General features: G+C 46.2%; 1 protein-coding gene across 2 annotated transcripts in view; it reads right to left on the bottom strand.

The window, feature by feature from the left end:
• The window catches only part of GFRA1 (GDNF family receptor alpha 1), a 264,489-nt gene that overhangs the window by 223,737 nt on the left and 21,229 nt on the right, over positions 1–19,523 (bottom strand). For both annotated transcript variants that reach the window (XM_077454931.1, XM_077454932.1), the window contains exon 2: positions 7,162–7,464. In XM_077454931.1, the coding sequence (XP_077311057.1) occupies positions 7,162–7,464 (303 nt within the window). The remainder of the gene's footprint in view (positions 1–7,161; positions 7,465–19,523) is intronic.

Raw genomic sequence — 19,523 nt, 5'->3', positions numbered from 1 at the left:
ATTGTAAATAGACCCAATATTGTACCCAGACAGTGCAGTAGAGGCCCCCCAACTCTTGTTGGCATATAAATTCCAGCTTTGACTTTCAGCCTTTGTGGTAGACAATTTCATCTACAATTCTGAAGCAAGGTCTATATTGATATTTTTGTTTATTTTGAATGTGCCGTCTTATCACACAGCACTGTGCAATGTCAATAGACATACCGACATGTTCATCTGGAGCAGTGGTCTCCAAACTGTGGCCCTGGGGCCGGATGTGACCCTTTGCTTGTCTCCATCAGCCCCTTGGGACACTATACCATCCACAACTGACACTTATGATGGGGTACTATTCCTTCCACAGACACCAGTGGTGGGGCACAATTCCTCCCACAGACCCCAGTGGTGGGGCACAATTCCTCCCACAGACCCCATTGGTGGGGCACAATTCCTCCCACAGACATCAATGATGGGCCACAATTCCTTCCACAGATACCAATAATATGGCACTATTCCTTCCACTGATATCAATAATATGGCATTATTCCTTCCACTGATATCAATAATATGGCATTATTCCTTCCACTGATACCAACAATATAACACTGTTCCTTCCACTGATACCAACAACATGGCACTATTCCTTTCACTGATACCAACAATATAACACTATTCCTTCCACTGATACCAACAATGTGGCACTATTCTTTCCACTGATACCAACAATATGGCAAATTTCCTCCCACTGATACCAACAATGTGGCAATATTTCTTCCAATGATACCAACAACATGGCACTATTCCTCCCACTGATACCAACAATGGGACACTATTCTTTCCACTTATACCAATAATATGGTATTATTCCTCCCACTGATACCAACAATGTGGCAATATTTCTTCCAATGATACCAACAATGTGGCAATATTCCTTCCACTGATACCAGTAATATGGCAATATTCCTCCCACTGATACCAACAATTTGGCAATATTCCTTCCACTGATATCATCAATGGGGCACTATTACTCCCACTAAACCCAATGATGGGGCATCTGACCCTGGGGTCTTTTCGACTCCCACTGGACACAGTCTGCCCTCCCTAAACTCTGGAGGACAGTAAACTGGTCCTTTGTTTAGAAATGTGGAGACCCCTAATCTAGAGAACAATCATCTACAGATGATGACATCTACAAAGATAGCTGGCCATACACCAGCAGAATTTCGTTTGAACATTTTTGTTAAAGGTATAGACATGTACAAAGATGGTGGAAGAAGGGGGCTTTGTCTAAACAAACCTACAAAATAAGAGTCATGGGAAATTATTAGAAAATACTAGATAAGGAACAAGACATTTGGGGTTGGTTATCCGATTATGAAAGGTTGGGATAAAGAGAAAGATGGATAGGCAAGTTTGAAGATATAGGTCATGAGGGATGTCTAAAGGGTTTTAAAGGTTGAGGTTAGCCTAACAGAACATAGAAGAGAATTCTAGAAGATGGAGGCTGTTCAGGAGAAATGGCTGAGCTCTGCACAGTCAGTTATAAATGAGGAGCATTTAGTAGGTCAATGGAGGAGAGAAGAGGGCAGTTTGGGGAGTATTTATGTCAGAAATAGAGACAGGGATGAGTTGTGGAGAGATTGATACTCAACTTAATAGGAAACCAGAAAAGAAATGACAGAGAGGGGCAACAGAGGACATTCGGTGGGCGGGATGGATGTCTTTCTACGGAATTTATGATGCATTGTAGAGGGCGAACAGAATACTGGAGAAGACAAGGTGAGAGATTATGAGGGTATGGACGACAAGGACATTGGTGGTCTCTGGAGTTAGGAAGGAGCCTGTTTCGGAGATGTTGTTCCGGTAGAAGTAGCAGGATGTAGAAAAGTTCTGGATGTGATAAGTGCAGATGATAGCTGACTCAAAGGTCACCCCATGTAGGACAGCTCGGTGTCCAATAAGATACAGGTTGGAAAGTGAGTTAGAAGGCATTTATTAAAAATAGCAACAAGCCAAAAAAATAGCAATCAAGCCAATGCATTCCGGGGGAACAGGGACTCCCCCTTCTTCAGGGATATCAAACAAACAGAGGTGTACAAAAACAGATATATAGGAATATACATGTATAGAAATTTAAATATGACAGCTAAAAATGTCATATAGATAATTATGATTGTAATTGATGTTTCTATATGACGTTTTTAACAGCCATTTTTCCCTTACTGTAAGCCCTGGTTCAGATTGGTGCGTTTTGACATGTCAAATCGGCAGCAATTGCCGGAAACGGCACCGCCCTAATTGGTGCGACGCTGCATTTGCAAGCGACGAACCAATTTTAAAAAGTAGATTCTGTACTACTTTTTGTGATTTCTGGGTGCAATTTCCCTTGACATCTGTGCAGAAATCCACACAGATGTCTGTGAAATTGCAGCCGAAATCAGGATTGACATGCAGGAGTGAAAACGTGCGAGTTCAGCTAAACTCGCACGGCTTTATTCCCGCAGCTCAGTGTGAACCAGGGCTAAAGAAGTTCACTTTCGCGAAAGCTAGGTTTCAGTGGGGGTAAGGGGGTTCAGAGATTTAGAAGCAAAAAGTAGCGGCCGAGAAAGGGTTAAAACCAGCCAAGAGAGAGTTATAACCACCCGCAAAGAGCTGCCGCAGCAGAGCTTTGCCGGCGGTATAGCCGCGCTGCCCATTGATTTCAATGGGCAGGAGCGGTGGAGGTGATGTATACACACCGCTCCTTCACCGCTCCAAAGATGCTGCTATCAGGACTTTTTTAGCGTCTTGCCAGCGCACCGCTCCAGTGTGAAAGCCCTCGGGGCTCTCACATTGGAGAGACAGGAATGGCTCTTTCAGGACGCTTTGCAGGTGTCATTTTTAGCGCTGTAGCACCTGCAAAGCACCCCAGTGTGAAAGGGGTCTTAGGCCCCTTTCACACTGGGGTGGTGCGGGTGTCGGTGGTAAAGCAGCGCTATTTTTAGCGCTGCTTTACCGTCGCTTTTGTGGCGGTATTTGGCCGCTAGCGGGGAGGTTTTAACCCCCACTAGCAGCCGAAAAAGGATTAAAACCGCTGCTGCCGGCGGTATAGCCTTGCTGTCCCATTGATTTCAGTGGGTAGGAGCGGTTTAGGAGCGGTGAACACACCGTTCCTTCACCGATCCAAAGTTGCTGCTAGCAGGACCCTTTTTACTGTCCTGCTAGCGCACACTGGAGTGAAAGGAGACGCTTTTTTCAGGCGCTATACAGGCGGTATTTTTAGAGCTGTAGCACCTGAAAAAGGCCTCAGTGTGAAAGGGGCCTTAATGTTTGTATGTGAGAGGAGAGAGGTGGAAAGTGATACAGTAATGTCGTGGTTAGCACTTCCGCTTAGCAGCAAAAGGGTCACTGGTTTGAATCCCAACCACACTCCAAAGACATTGCTTGTAGGTTAATTGGCTCCTGTATATGTGTATGTATGATTGTAAGTTAGGGACCTTAGATTGTAAGCTCCTTGAGAGCAATGTATATGTAAAGTGCTGTGTAAATTGACAGCACTATATAAGTACCTGAAATAAATACTATTGCCAGTAGAAGGTGAATGGGAAAAGGAAAGACTGCAGGGAAGAAAGAATTGGGGTGAATGTCACTTGGGACAAGCAGGAGAGAAATGAAGTGCAGAAGAGATGTTAAGGCTGTCAGATGCACCCACATTGAGAAAAGGGTATCAAATAGGGCAAGTTAAATTCATTGTCCACAGGGCCATGGTAGTATGGTACCAACAATAAAGCCAGTTCCAAAACAGGACAACACAATCTTATTGGAAGCTACTGGGCAGCTAGAACTCATCTTTCCATGCCCTGACTTAGTATAGAGTCATAGATTTGTGGGCACTTGACCATAACAGAAGACATAAGGTGGAAACAACGCACATCCAAACCCAGCCACTATAGAGGCAAAGATATGGCTTCAGACTGAACTCCTGTTGGCTATGCTCCTCTGACATGTTTCACCCAGCCTACTGGGCTTAATCATAGAAATGAGAGGGTAAGCAAGATAGCAGGATTTTATATATCATCAGCTGCATATATGGGTCACTTGATGGCTGGAGTTGTACGCTGAAACTTGGAGACCCTGGAATTACTTTGTGTATATCAACACCTACCCCAATGAGATGTCCAACTCTTTGTGAGCCCCTGCCCACCTTATCCTTACACACGTGAGAGGGGTGACCTTGTGTTCCCTTGACCCTTCCCACACTCCTCCTTTTCCTCCCCCTCTCCTCACCCCCTTCCTTGCTTATTTTGCCACACACTCATACCCTGTCTACACAAAGCACTTCTATCCATGCTCCCTATTCCTCCCCACCCTATGTCCACCCTTTTGATGGACAACCGGTCCCGTACCTGCTAATCTACTATGCCCGTCCATGGCTTTTGGCCGGTGTCCATCTACCCTATTCATTACTGGTTATTGGCAGCATTGCTCCATTTTGCATTATGTTCTTAACGGATATTGCTTGGTTTGTTACTGCAGCGTATGCTACCTCTTATGGTTTTATTATCTGCAAGATACATTTACGTGACTGTCCTTGGTTATGTTTTGGTATTGGACTGTTGTGTTGGCACTTTTTTTTTTTTTTTCTCTGATTATTGTTCTGGCAGTCATTGTCTGTCCTTTACATCCAAGGTGGTTTTGACGCTATGACTATGCGTATATGGTCAATATTTGTTTTTTACCCGACTCTTTGAAAAATAAAGGAATTACAAAAAAGAGATAAAAAAAAAAAAAAGAAAAAGAATAGGATGTTCAAAAAGCTTTTTGGACATCCTATTCTAAAACCATGGCCATTTTTTTGGAGTCAGTCCCCCCTTTGTGGTTGTAATAGCCTCCACTCTTCTGGGTAGAAATTCCAAAAGATTTTGGAGTGTGTTTTTGGGCATCTGTACCCATTTGTAAGGTCTTGCACTGATGTTGGATGAGAAGACCTGACTCACAAGTGACATTCCAATTCATCCCAAAGTTGTTCCATAGGGTTGAGGTTAAGGCCCTGTGTACGCCATTCCAGTTCCTCCATACCAAACTGGTCATGCCATGTCTTTATGGAGCTGGCTTTGTACACTGGGGCTAAGTCATGCTGGAACAGAAAAAAACCTTGACCAAACGGTAACGACAAGGTTGGAAGCAGGCAACTATTAAAAATATCTGCTGTAGCATTGACTGTTAATGCCTGAACTCAATCATTTGAAAGGGGGCCTACCTACGTTTGGTCATATAGTGTACATACTGTAGGTAACCACTGTTCCTGAACAGAAACAAGGTAACCCACTAGGTTAGCCAGGACAAAATATAGGTTAAAAAAAGAGTAAAATGTGAGAATTTTCAGCAGCAGACTGCTTTGTTATACACTTTAGCACCTGCAAATTTACAGACAACTGTCAGCAATGAAATATGCCCATGGCCCGCTCCCACACAGGCGGATAGTCATTGTCCAGAATGAATTCTCAATTTCTGGTCATTGAAAAAGAGATGGGTCATTCATATTGTCTAGGCCTGCCAGGCGTGTGTCTGTGTTTTGTTCCACTTACATGGAAATCTACTGACATCTGTCTAGAGGGGTCAGCCGGGTCCACCCAGGAGACCTCTCCTTCAGGGTCTTGGACAACCAGAAGCCATCTGCTCCAGGCCTGAAGAAAAGTCCCAGATCTGCAGCACATGGCTGAATTCAATCATGGGGTCACACCCTCGTTTACCATAACAATAGACAGCTTGACTTCAGTTAGGAATCTGCAAGTCAGGGAGAGCATAGAGGCCCCTGAGCAGATCACATCTGACAGCAAGCAGCAGCCTGCGGGGTCACAGGTCACCCTTCATGCCTCATTCTGCCACATGCAACCAACAATGAATTTCCAAACCACCATTGTTTGGCAATTAGGCCTGCTGGCAACCATCCCAATGTGGACAGAGAGCATTTCACATTCCCAACTACGCAGTCACAGAGAGGGGTCTGGCGTACAAGCCATGGAAGAATGGAAGATGACACAAATTTAAAGGGACACAATATACTCAAATCATTTTTATAAAAAATTGTTTGTGTACATCTTATTTTATATCTCCCATTTATGAGATTGCTCCCAAGCTGACTACAATCTGATTGTACAATCTCCTTTATATCTACTAGGAATGAAGAGCTAAGGAAGCTGTCAAATGGACAGCCAGGGAGCTGTAAAAGTGGACAGAGAGATTTTCCCTGAGTTCCTGTCCCCATGACACGCTGTCACACCCTGACATATAGCTGGCCACCAGGACAGGAAATGAGAATAAATCTCCCCAACGGGGATGCAGACATTAATAAAACAGAGGTTCCAAGAACTACACCAGGGGTCTCCAAACATTCTTAACAAAGTGCCAGTTTACTGTCCTTTAGAATTTAGGGGGCCTAACTGTGGTCATCAGGAGTAAAAAATGTCCCAGCATCCGTTGGAGTAAACAATGCCCAATCATTGGTGTCAGTGAGAGGAATTGTGCCCCATCATTGGTGTCATTGGGGCCCCATTGTTGGTGTCATTGAGAGAAATTGTGCCCCTTCGTTGGTGTCAGTGAATGAAATAGTGCCCCAAGGGACAGATAAAAGCAAGCAAAAGGCCACATCTAGTCCCCAGGCTTGGTACAACAGATTCCCTTTAAGTGGGTTGGAACCCCCGTGTGAATTACATTTTGGGGTTCCCCCTACATTTTTAAAAGTGTATTGCATTCTGTAGAGTAAAGCCAGCTATAGATGCTTAGAATCTTGGCCGTAAACTGTTGGCGCTATATAACTCCTGTATAATAATAATTTGAACCGTCTGTGGGAACGCTGATTATACCCAAATCAACCCATCGATTTGGATACTATTAGCAGGCTGGATTTTTTTATGAGATTATTGTCAGGGGCTATAGCCGCTAGTAATAATCACTGTGTTCGCCTGGTAATAGGTCCTCAGGAGGGATTTCTCCATCAACACTGGTTGTTTTGATGGGGTACCGTGGTTGCAGGAAAGAAAATAGCATCATCTATGGCCTGCCTTAGGCTAGGTTCAGACCTTTGTGTGTCAGCAACAAAAATAGCATCTTGGCACCTGCCACCCTCATTACACAAATAACGAAAGTGTGGCCATTACCCATCCCAGCAAACACAGAGTTCAGGCAGAGTTGTGTACCTACCCTGCAGGCTCTGGTATAGGCTCCAGTAAATCCTCAGGCAGTTCTTCTCTTTTTTCATGCCGCGTTTGCAGCGACAGTTGTACAGGGATTTCTGTTTCAGGGCCTCGGTGGCGTTCTTGCACTCGTCCTTGGCCTCCAGGCCCGTCACCTTGCTGAAATTTGTCTCCTTGCCGGCCACACACTGCCGCAGAGTCCTGTACTTGGCGCTACATTCCTGATCTTTCAGGCACTGTTCATTTGCTCGAACGCAGTCTGGTCTGTCCCCGGGCGCTGGCCGCCGCACCTCTGCCGCTAGAAAGGCATCTAAAAGGCACAAAGAGACAAAAGGTGACATTAACTCAATGGTTGAGGTAGAAGCCTGCATGCTGCAGATATTGCAGATATCGTATGTAGCAAACTGAGATCAGAGGAAACAAAGTGATAGATTCATTGTTTGTAAATATCTCGTATGAAAGTATGTTGAAAGTGGACCTTCAGTCATTTTTTTTCATCTAACATCTATTAAATCAGGGGTGTCTAACCCAAATTCATCGGGGGCTGCATCAGCAGTTTGGTTGCCCCCAAACGGCCAGTTGTATCTATACTCCACCATAGTGTTCAGTCTGAGCATTCTCCAATAAAGTTTTCTTGGAGTGCAGGGTTCAGGAGTGCGATGCGTAGGGAGCCCCGGGTTCAGGAGTGTGCTGCATAGGGGACGCGAGGTTTAGGAGTGTGCTTTGTAGGGGGCAAGGGGTTCAGGAGTGTGCTTCTTAGGGGACACGGGGTTCAGATGTGCGCTGTGTAGGGGGCGCGGGGTTCAGGAGTGCGCTGCGTAGGGGGCGCGGGGTTCAGGAGTGTGCTGCATAGGGGGCACGGGGTTCAGGAGTGCGCTGCGTAGGGGGCGCGAGGTTCAGGGGTGTGTTGCGTAGGGGGCGCGGGGTTCAAGGGTGCGCTACATAGGGAGAGTGGCATTTAGGAATGTGCTGTGTAGGGAGTTCTGGGTTCAGGAGTGTGCTGCAAAGGGAGCGTGGGGTTCAGGAGTGCACTGCGTAGGGAGCGCAGGGTTCAGGAGTATGCTATAGATTTTCAACCCTCCTCCTAGGTTCTGCCCTCACTGCCCCCCCCCCCCCCCCCCAAAAAAAAAAACTGACATGTGCTCTCTTTTTCCTACCTGACCCAGCTCTCAGGCTGCCTGCTGGATAAAAGAAAAACATATCTGTCAGAGCTGTCAGGAACCTCGAACACTGACAGCAATGCCGGGAGGACCGTGCATGCGCTTAGCTCACAAACAGCTGGCGCTGCTAGAGGGACTGAGGAGGAGAGAGAGCGGGAGATGTTCCCTTGGAGACCGAACAGCCAGCCGCGCATGCGCTCACACAAAGCTGGCACCGCTGGCTTGATGGAGGAGGTTTACTCTTGTTGCCTGGGAGACCTGCCGGTGAGAAAAATAGACAGCGGCAACAAAAAGAGGTGGCAGACGGGGGCCACATGACAAAGCCTGGCAGGCCGGATTTGACCCACGAGCCTTGTGTTTGCCACCTATGTATTAAATCTTCTGCCCTTGTTATTTTAACTTTGGATAGCAAAACATTTTTTTTCTGCCAGTAAATACCTTATACAGCCCACTTCATGTTTCTTGTCTGGTTATTAGCCTGGGCTTAGGCTTATGACATCATGCACGGCTCTCTCTCTCTCACTTGTGAGCGTTTGCCAGGAAGGAAGGAAATAAGGGGGGATGAGTCATAAGAGGGCCAATGAGAGCTGTAGGGCTGCAGAGCTGGAGGTGTGCCTCTGTGTGTCTGTGTAAATCCAGGAAGTGAACAGGCAGCAGCATCGGCTGCCCACAGTTAAAATGGTTGCAACCAGACTCAGTGGAGAGAGATTTATGCAGCATATTTGGCAAATACAGAATCACAGTAAATAGAAAATAATATGTAAAGTGGTTAGAGGGAAGCTTCAGAATGGCCAATATGTTTTTATTACAAATTATGTGAGCAGACTATGTTCCTCTTTAAAGTGTTACTAAACCCAGAACCCTGTATTTACTATATCTGGTCTGCCCCAGTACACAGAACATGGAAATGCAATTTACAAGCAGAAACCTGAATGCATAGCTCCCAACTGTCCCTGATTTGGAGCAATGTCCCTCTTTCCCTCTTTCCTCCTCATTTGTCCCTCAATTTGGTCTGATCTATATAGATGTATAGTGATGGCCGAACGGTTCGCCCGGCGGTCGTTTCGCGGCGAATTTCCGACTTTCGCCGTCCGCGGGTTCGAACGCCTTTTTCCGTCGTTCGCCCCGGCGGACTTACGTGTTTAATGTATACAAGAACTTTAACCTTTCGTGACACGTTTATCATGTGTTACAGGACAACCAATTGAGACATGACAGCTCATGGACACTTGGACATTCCCCCTAACCTATAAATACACCCGATCCGGTGGCCATTTTACATTCTTTCTTCTGTCACTGTAGGGAAAGGATCCTGTGTGGAGTAGGGACAGAGAAAACGCTAGCTATTTGGTACACAAAAGTTCTTTTCAGGACTGGTATAGGTGTTAGGTCAGCAGCCTGAGTTTCTTTTGTCAGTTTAGATAAAGGGACAGAGCGCTGTATGCTGCTATTTTAGGGACAGCTCAGCCAGATTAGTCTTTCTTCATCATCATCATCATCATCATCATTAGCTGTTACTATCAGGTCCACAAAAGAGCTGTTCCAGCTAATCGTTCCAGCCTACTCTTTTTTGCCAATTTGTATAGGGACAGGCAGGAAGCAGTGTGTCAGGCAGTGAGGATAATTTTAAAGACTTGCTGTTACTATTAGTTCCACAAAGGTTCTTTTCAGGACTGGTATCAGTGGTACGGTAATAGGCTTGTACACGTATAATATTCTTTCTTCCAAATATAGAAAGAATATTATACTTGACTGCTGCCCTTCTGCTGCAGTCTGCTAATCATTCACAACTCACTTGTTCCACAAAGCTCTTTATCAGGACTGGTAACTTGGTCTGTCTAGGGTGCTACGGTACATAGGCTTGGGTGCGGTACAGTCTGCTGTTCTGTAAGGACCGCTATCGGTCCACAATAGATAGGGTTGCCGTGCACTACTGCTGACCGCTGCCCTATACTGCAGCAGTCCTTCAGCGGTATAGGGACTGACGCACAGTCTGCTAAACACTAATACACAACCTGCTTGGTCCACAAAAGTTCTTATAAGGACTGGTAACTTGGTATAGGGTGCTACGGTACATAGGCCTGAGTGCGTTACAGTCTGCTGTTCTGTAAGGACCGCTATCGGTCCACAATACATAGGGTTGACGTGCACTACTGCTGACCGCTGCCCTATACTGCAGCAGTCCTTCAGCGGTATAGGGACTGACGCACAGTCTGCTAAACACTAACACACAACCTGCTTGGTCCACAAAAGTTCTTATAAGGACTGGTAACTTGGTATAGGGTGCTACGGTACATAGGCCTGAGTGCAGTACAGTCTGCTGTTCTGTAAGGACTGCTATCGGTCCACAATACATAGGGTTGCCGTGCACTACTGCTGACCGCTGCCCTATACTGCAGCAGTCCTTCAGCGGTATAGGGACTGACGCACAGTCTGCTAAACACTAATACACAACCTGCTTGGTCCACAAAAGTTCTTATAAGGACTGGTAACTTGGTATAGGGTGCTACGGTACATAGGCCTGAGTGCGTTACAGTCTGCTGTTCTGTAAGGACCGCTATCGGTCCACAATACATAGGGTTGCCGTGCACTACTGCTGACCGCTGCCCTATACTGCAGCAGTCCTTCATTGGTATAGGGACTGACGTACAGTCTGCTAATCACTAACACACAACCTGCTTGGTCCACAAAAGTTCTTATAAGGACTGGTAACTTGGTATAGGGTGCTACGGTACATAGGCCTGAGTGCGTTACAGTCTGCTGTTCTGTAAGGACCGCTATCGGTCCACAATACATAGGGTTGCCGTGCACTACTGCTGACCGCTGCCCTATACTGCAGCAGTCCTTCATTGGTATAGGGACTGACGTACAGTCTGCTAATCACTAACACACAACCTGCTTGGTCCACAAAAGTTCTTATAAGGACTGGTAACTTGGTATAGGGTGCTACGGTACATAGGCCTGAGTGCAGTACAGTCTGCTGTTCTGTAAGGACCGCTATCGGTCCACAATACATAGGGTTGACGTGCACTACTGCTGACCGCTGCCCTATACTGCAGCAGTCCTTCATTGGTATAGGGACTGACGTACAGTCTGCTAATCACTAACACACAACCTGCTTGGTCCACAAAAGTTCTTATAAGGACTGGTAACTTGGTATAGGGTGCTACGGTACATAGGCCTGAGTGCAGTACAGTCTGCTGTTCTGTAAGGACCGCTATCGGTCCACAATACATAGGGTTGCCGTGCACTACTGCTGACCGCTGCCCTATACTGCAGCAGTCCTTCATTGGTATAGGGACTGACGTACAGTCTGCTAATCACTAACACACAACCTGCTTGGTCCACAAAAGTTTTTATAAGGACTGGTAACTTGGTATAGGGTGCTACGGTACATAGGCCTGAGTGCAGTACAGTCTGCTGTTCTGTAAGGACCGCTATCGGTCCACAATACATAGGGTTGACGTGCACTACTGCTGACCGCTGCCCTATACTGCAGCAGTCCTTCAGCGGTATAGGGACTAAGAGTTTTGTCACAGGGTGATTTAAAAAATGACAGGCAGAGGAAGAGGCAGGCCCTTCCGCAGGGGTGGTAGGGGTAGGGCAGGAGCAACAGCCTTGAGCCAAAGTGGGAAGTTGCAGAAGGTGCGTTCAATTACTTTAAAGGACGCACCAGACTTGGTTGAGTGGCTCACTCAGCCTTATTCTTCTGCACCCTCCTCATCCTCTCGATCTGCACCCTCTTCTTCACTCTCTGCTATGTGCACCCCCAAAGACACTACCACCAACAACACCACCACCACCACATACCTTCCGCTTGAGTGCAAATGGGGGCCTTCATGCTCCAGTGTTTTAATAGGGACCCCCGTATAAAAAGCATGAGGGTCAAGGACCAGTACTGGGTGGCAACGTACTTAGATCCCCGGTACAAACACAAAATGGCGGAAATGTTACCGCCGTCGCAGAGGGCTGTCAGAATGCAGCACTTCCAGGCCTTGCTTCGAGAAATGCTGCATTCTGCTTTTGCGTGCGCTGGCAGAGGAGCAATTCCCACTCCCAGAGAAGGATTTGCGGGTACCAATCCAACAGCGCCTGCAAGAAGAGGCCGGTTTGAAGATGTGTTGGTGACTTCGGATATGAGGTCATTCTTTCAGCCGACCCATCGACAGGTGTCATCCGGATCCAGCATCAGGGAACGCCTAGACCGTCAGGTGTCCGACTACATTGGGTTAACGGCCGATGTGGACGCTCTGAGGAGTGATGAACCCCTAGACTACTGGGTGGGCAGGCTTGACCTCTGGCCAGAGCTTGCCCAATTTGCAATCGAACTGTTGGCTTGCCCCTCATCCAGTGTCCTGTCCGAAAGGACGTTCAGCGCAGCAGGGGGGATTGTGACCGATAAGCGTACTCGCCTAGCTCACGACAGTGTTAACTACCTCACATTTCTAAAAATGAATGAGGCATGGATCTCGGAGGAATTCAACACATGTGATCAGTAGACCATGTATATGTCTATAAACAATTTTTGGAATCAAGCACACAGACCTTCTTAATTCATTTGGCTCACTTCCCTGACCCAAAAAAGCACACCGTACTATATGCCCCTACCCTCCTCTTTGAAGAGGTTGAGCGGTGTCATATTTCTACTGGGGCTGCTTATTATGAGGGGTTCCCACCATCCCTGTGCTGTGCTGACTTCCTCCTGGGTGTTCTTATTATGAGGGGCTCCCACCATCCCTGTGCTGTGCTGACTTCCTCCTGGGGGTTCTTATTATGAGGGGCTCCCACCATCCCTGTGCTGTGCTGACTTCCTCCTGGGGGTTCTTATTATGAGGGGATCACACCATCCCTGTGCTGTGCTGACTTCCTCCTGGGGCTGCTTACGGTGCTGCTGTCAGCGCTGTATGTCACGGAGCTGCTGTCAGCGCTGTATGTCACGGAGCTGCTGTCAGCGCTGTATGTCACGGAGCTGCTGTCAGCGCTGTATGTCACGGAGCTGCTGTCAGCGCTGTATGTCACGGAGCTGCTGTCAGCGCTGTATGTCACGGAGCTGCTGTCAGCGCTGTATGTCACGGAGCTGCTGTCAGCGCTGTATGTCACGGTGCTGCTGTCAGCGCTGTATGTCACGGAGCTGCTGTCAGCGCTGTATGTCACGGAGCTGCTGTCAGTGCTGTATGTCACGGAGCTGCTGTCAGCGCTGTATGTCACGGAGCTGCTGTCAGCGCTGTATGTCACGGAGCTGCTGTCAGCGCTGTATGTCACGGTGCTGCTGTCAGCGCTGTATGTCACGGAGCTGCTGTCAGCGCTGTATGTCACGGAGCTGCTGTCAGTGCTGTATGTCACGGAGCTGCTGTCAGCGCTGTATGTCACGGAGCTGCTGTCAAGCTGCTGTCAGCGCTGTATGTCACGGAGCTGCTGTCAGCGCTGTATGTCACGGTGCTGCTGTCAGCGCTGTATGTCACGGAGCTGCTGTCAGCGCTGTATGTCACGGAGCTGCTGTCAGCGCTGTATGTCACGGAGCTGCTGTCAGCGCTGTATGTCACGGAGCTGCTGTCAGCGCTGTATGTCACGGAGCTGCTGTCAGCGCTGTATGTCACGGTGCTGATGTCAGTGCTCTGTATTACGGTGCTGCTGTCAGTGCTCTGTATCTCCTGCACCCTCTTGTTTGCCTACCCTGGTCCCTGACCTTCCCTCTCCTCCATTGCCTTCATTAGCTCCATAGTCCTGAATTGTCAGAACAATTTCCCAAATAAAAAAAAAATGCTTGTAGTTATCGATCCCAAATTCACCTCATACATGTATTATGCTATTGTCCAGGTGGTGGGACTACGTGCTACCCCCTAATAATTACCCCGTGGCCGCAAATTCGACCTAAAGGTTTGCGAAATTCGCCTCCCATTGAAGTCAATGGAGCCCGCGGCGAACGGTCGTTTTCGCGAACGTTTGTGCCCGTTCGCGTTTCGCGTTCGCGAAACGTCCCGTCGGAAGTTCGTCCATCACTATAGATGTATATATAATGCACTTTTTATCATTCAAAAAGTGTTTCCCAGTGCTAAACGTTTCATCCAAATTCTACATTTCTGCATTTGTAAATTTCAAAAGCCAATATAATGGAATAATATTGGTTAAAAAGCACTTGTGGGTTTAACCTAATCATTTTTTTTGTATAATTCTCCTTTAAGGGGGTGTGTCCTATGCCTATATACGTTTGCTAATGGTGTCCCTCGTTCCCATCTCGAAAGGTTGGGAGGTATGTGGATGGTTTCAAACAGAAACAAAAAGGGGTAGATTTTATGACCTCTATGAGATATGTGTCTGGTTAAAGCTTGTAGGAGGAGTTTTTATCCCCTTCTGACTGTCCTATGAGGTTGCATGACCCCCGACCCTCTGTCTGGACAGTGCTGAATTGCCCTGTGCTGATCACATGCAGACCCCCCCCCCCCCAAAAAAAAAATCTCTAGCAATACACACCAAACTGAGCATGTTCAGAGTTCCCCAAGGCTCTGTATGATCAACAGATGGAGTGGGGACTGTAAAAGAAGGGGGAGGGGGAATCAAAGAAGACAGGATTAAACAGCCTTTTTACACAATGCATAGGATTAACCGTTTAGGTTCCACAGTCAGTAAAACAGGCATGCTTTCCTGCATATAGACACTGGTTTTATCATTGTGTTAATAAAACTTTAAAGACAACATTTATTTAGATGTGGTTAGAATGGAGAGGGATTAGAACACCTGTCAGGTTTTCATTGCTTTACACCTCCAGTTGGGTTTATTTTGCATTTGCGGATGGGGATTTGTAAAAGATTGGTTGACCTGCACTTACACTGCCACTACTTAAAGTGGTTGTAAACCCTTACAAACCACTTTGACCTACAGGTAAGCCTAGATTAAGGCTTACCTGTAGGTCCAAGAAATATCTCCTAAACCTACAGCTGTCAACGGCGATATGCCACGAGTGGCGGCTCCTGTGCGCATGCGCGGGAGTGACGTCATCGCGGATTCGTTGAATGACAGCGGCGGAGCAGCGAGACCCACTGAGAAGATGGATGCTCCGAACTACAGGGGACAGCGGTGACTTTGCTGGCTCCTGTGTCAGGTAAGTGACACATAATGGACTACTATGCGATGCATAGTAGTCCATTATGCTTTACCTTTGCAGGGAATCAAAGAGGAAGTAAACTCATCAGGGTTTACTTCCTCTTTAAAGTGGTGTTAACCCCAAAACCAAAAATGTAAGTTATCACAACTTACAAATCATTAGATGTGGTGACTGTATTAATTTTCCTTTCTAAGGCCGCGTACACACGGGCGGATTGTCTGGCCAACTAAGTTCGTCAGACAATCCGACAGACAGTCCGTCCTACTTTTGAATGAACGGACTTGACCACACACGATGAACAGACAGTCCGCTGAAAGCTTGCGCGATGACGTGTACAGCACGTACGACGGGACTAGAAATACGACGTCCAATACACTGCAATGCAACCTTTGGCTGTGTAAATCGTTTCTGAGCATGCGCCATACTTAGTCCGTCCAACTTGCCTACTCACGAGCGGACTGTCCGCTGAAACCAAGTTTGGACGGACTGTATTACGGAAATTCCGAAAGACTTAGTCCGCCAGACTGTCCGCTGAAAAAGTCAGCTGAAGCCCACACACGAGCAGATTGTCCGCTGAAACACGTTTCAGTGGACTAAGTTGGACGGACAATCCTCTCGTGTGTACGCGGCCTTAGGCTTTTTTCCCTCTGTTTTCACTTGGTGATCTGGCCAGTTACACACCTCCTGTATTAGAGTGCCTCCCCCAACCCACTCTGGATGCAGGAGCACAGGAGACACATCAGCATTGTCAGTCGGGGGGGGGGGGGTGTTAAATGTACAGTGATGCCTTGGTTAACGAATGCTTCTATTCATGAACAACTCAGTTCGCGAATAGAATCGTTCACAAAAAATTGCTTCGGTTCACGACCACGAGCCACAGCCATCTTCCCTGCTCTGACACGCGGTCGACTCTGTAAGTGTACTGTGAAGACACTTACATTATTGAGAAGCCTTTTGGTGTGCTTTTTAGCACATACTGTATAGTACTGAACATTCCTGTGCACACTTGCTGTAAAGCTTTTTTGTGCGCTTTTTATCCCATATTGTACTGTATTGGACATCCAGTATGGCTCCAAAGAAAATTCAGAGCAAGCATAGTGGTAAGAAGAAAGTGCGGAGCAGTAATGCAGGTGACAAGAATGTGCAGAGCTGTAATGCAGGTGACAAGAATGGGCAGAGCGGTAATGCAGGTAACAATGTGCAGAGCGTTAATACAGGTAACAATGTGCAGAGCGGTAATGCAGGTGACAATGTGCAGAGTGGTAATGCAGGTGACAAGAATGTGCAGAGCGGTAATGCAGGTGACAAGAATGTGCAGAGCGTTAATGCAGGTGACAAGAATGTGCAGAGCAGTAATGCAGGTGACAAGAATGTGAAGAGCGGTAATGCAGGTGACAAGAATGTGCAGAGCAGTAATGCAGGTGACAAGAATGTACAGAGCGGTAATGCAGGTGACAAGAATATGCAGAGCATTAATGCATGTGACAAGAATGTGCAGAGCGGTAATGCAGGTGACAAGAATGTGCAGAGCGGTAATGCAGGTGACAAGAATGTGCAGAGCAGTAATGCAGGTGACAAGAATGTACAGAGCGGTAATGCAGGTGACAAGAATGTGAAGAGCGGTAATGCAGGTGACAAGAATGTGCAGAGCAGTAATGCAGGTTACAAGAATGTGCAGAGCAGTAATGCAGGTGACAAGAATATGCAGAGCATTAATGCATGTGACAAGAATGTGCAGAGCGGTAATGCAGGTGACAAGAATGTGCAGAGCAGTAATGCAGGTGACAAGAATGTACAGAGCGGTAATGCAGGTGACAAGAATGTGCAGAGCGGTAATGCAGGTGACAAAGTGCAGAGTGGTAATGCAGGTGACAAAGTGCAGAGTGGTAATGCAGGTGACAAAGTGCAGAGTGGTAATGCAGGTGACAAGAATGTGTTACTTAGTGTTCTCTCTCTTCATACTGTACTTTCATATTTTTTTGGTTCAAAAACAAAAAAAAATTCAGAATGGATTAACCTGATCTACATTGAACCTTATGGGAAAATTTGCCAATTAGTGGAAGAAAATTAAGTTTGTGACCCAAGGTATCACTGTATCATTAGATTTAGATAAACTTACAAATTAAAACCAAACTTCAGTTCACACTTTATAATCAGTTACAGCAAACAGCTTTTTTTCCTTTTGGGATAAAGGTTTTGCATGAATAAATGCAAGCTGATCATTGTAAGCGCCCCTGGCAGTGGTAAATGGTTCGTCTCATCCATGAAAACTGATACATTGTGCTGAAGATCTTGTGCTTGGAAAAACAGACTCACTGGCTGGATCACCAGATGAAGAAAGAGGAAAGAAAGCCTTAAACGGGAAACTACTGCAGCCATCACATCTAAGAATTGGTAAACTGTAATCTAAAAAATGTTTGCTTTTGGGTTTAATACTGTTTTAATATCTTTGGAGAGTGGGAGGTAACTGGAGTACCTGGAAGTAAACCACCCAACGTGCAAACTCCATGCAGTGTTCTGGTTGGAATTCATACCAAAGACCTCCGTGTGGCAAGACAGGAGTGCTAATCACTAAGTCCCTCTGCTGCCCTAATCTTAGGGATATGCATTCCATTTTGGGACATTGGGGGTCTATTTATAAAGTGGAGAATATGACTCACAAACATTCACTAGTGGAGAATCAACCACTCCAATTTAAAACACCTAGACCTGGATGGTTCTCCACTAAAGAATGTATATGGACATCACATTCCCCACTTTATATATAGAGCCCTATGAGGGTGATATACTGTACTAAAGGCAAATGGACTGTGCACTTTGCATGTAATTGTGTATTCTTTGTAAAGTGTTGTGTCATTTACTAAGCTGTGGAGCAACTGCACAATTTATTTGGCCTTTAATAAGTCCAACCCCTATATGTCATGATGGGGTTGATTTACTAAAGGTAAATAGACTGTGTAAGGGAATTTGCTCCAGAGCTTAGTAAATAAGGGAGAAGCTTCACTTTGGAAAGAATACCCAATCACATGCAAGTAAAACAAAAAAAACAAAACAAACAAACATGTTTTATTTCTTCTGCTCAATAAAATCTTTTTTTTTTTAGATAAAAATAAATATATAGACATTTTTGCTTGCACATGGTTGGATGATGAAAGTAAGCAGAGCGCCTCATTTACTAAGCTCTGGAGCAAATTCCCTTGTGGAATGTAAACAGTCTTTTTGCCGTTAGTAAATCACCCCCTATGCAATTTTTGTGCAGAAATCTCTTTAGACGCTCTCGCAGTCGGAGATAAATATGAACCGTATATATAATTTTATTGGATGTGGGATGCGGAGCGGACTTACATTTTAATGGGATGTTAACAAATCCTGCTGTTTTAATTGTGTTTTCTATAATAAAGATCTGAATGGGGGCACAGCTCTTGTAGATTCATTTTATTTTATTTATTTTTTACATTACAGACATTTATATAGCACTGACAATTTACACAGCACATTATACATTGCACGTTTACAACAGTCCCTGTCCTCAAGGAGCATTATCTAATATCCCTATCTCACATACACTCACTCTATTGTCAAAAGTATTGCCTGCCTTTACATGAACTTTAATGACATCCCAGTCTTAGTCTGTAGGGATCAATATGGAGTTGGCCCACCCTTTGCAGCTATAACAGCTTCAACTCTTCTGGGAAGGCTGTCCACAAGGTTTAGGAGTGTCTATGGGAATGTTTGACCATTCTTCCAGAAGAGTATTTGTGAGATCAGGCATTGATGTTGGACAAGAAGGTCTGGCTTGCAGTCTCCACTCTAATTCATCCCAAAGGTCTTCACGTTGAGGTCAGGACTCTGTGCAGGCCAGTCAAGTTCCTCCACCCGAAACTCGTTCATCCATGTCTTTATGGACCTTGCTTTGTGCACTTGTGCTTAGTCATGTTGGAACAAGAAGGAGCCATCCCCAAACTGTTCCCACAAAGTTGGGAGCATGAAATTGTCCAAAATGTCTTGGTATGCTGACGCCTTAAGAGTTCCCTTCACTGGAACTAAGGGACCAAGCCCAACCCCTGAACACCAACCCCCACACCATAATCCATCCTCCACCAAATG

Source organism: Lithobates pipiens, unplaced genomic scaffold, assembly GCF_037356315.1.
Source record: "Lithobates pipiens isolate NorthernLeopardFrog02 unplaced genomic scaffold, aLitPip1_a1.2 Scaffold_25, whole genome shotgun sequence".
NCBI lineage: Eukaryota > Metazoa > Chordata > Amphibia > Anura > Ranidae > Lithobates > Lithobates pipiens.
Note: the sequence above shows the minus strand (reverse complement) of the source record. Positions and strands in the feature narration are given on the sequence as shown.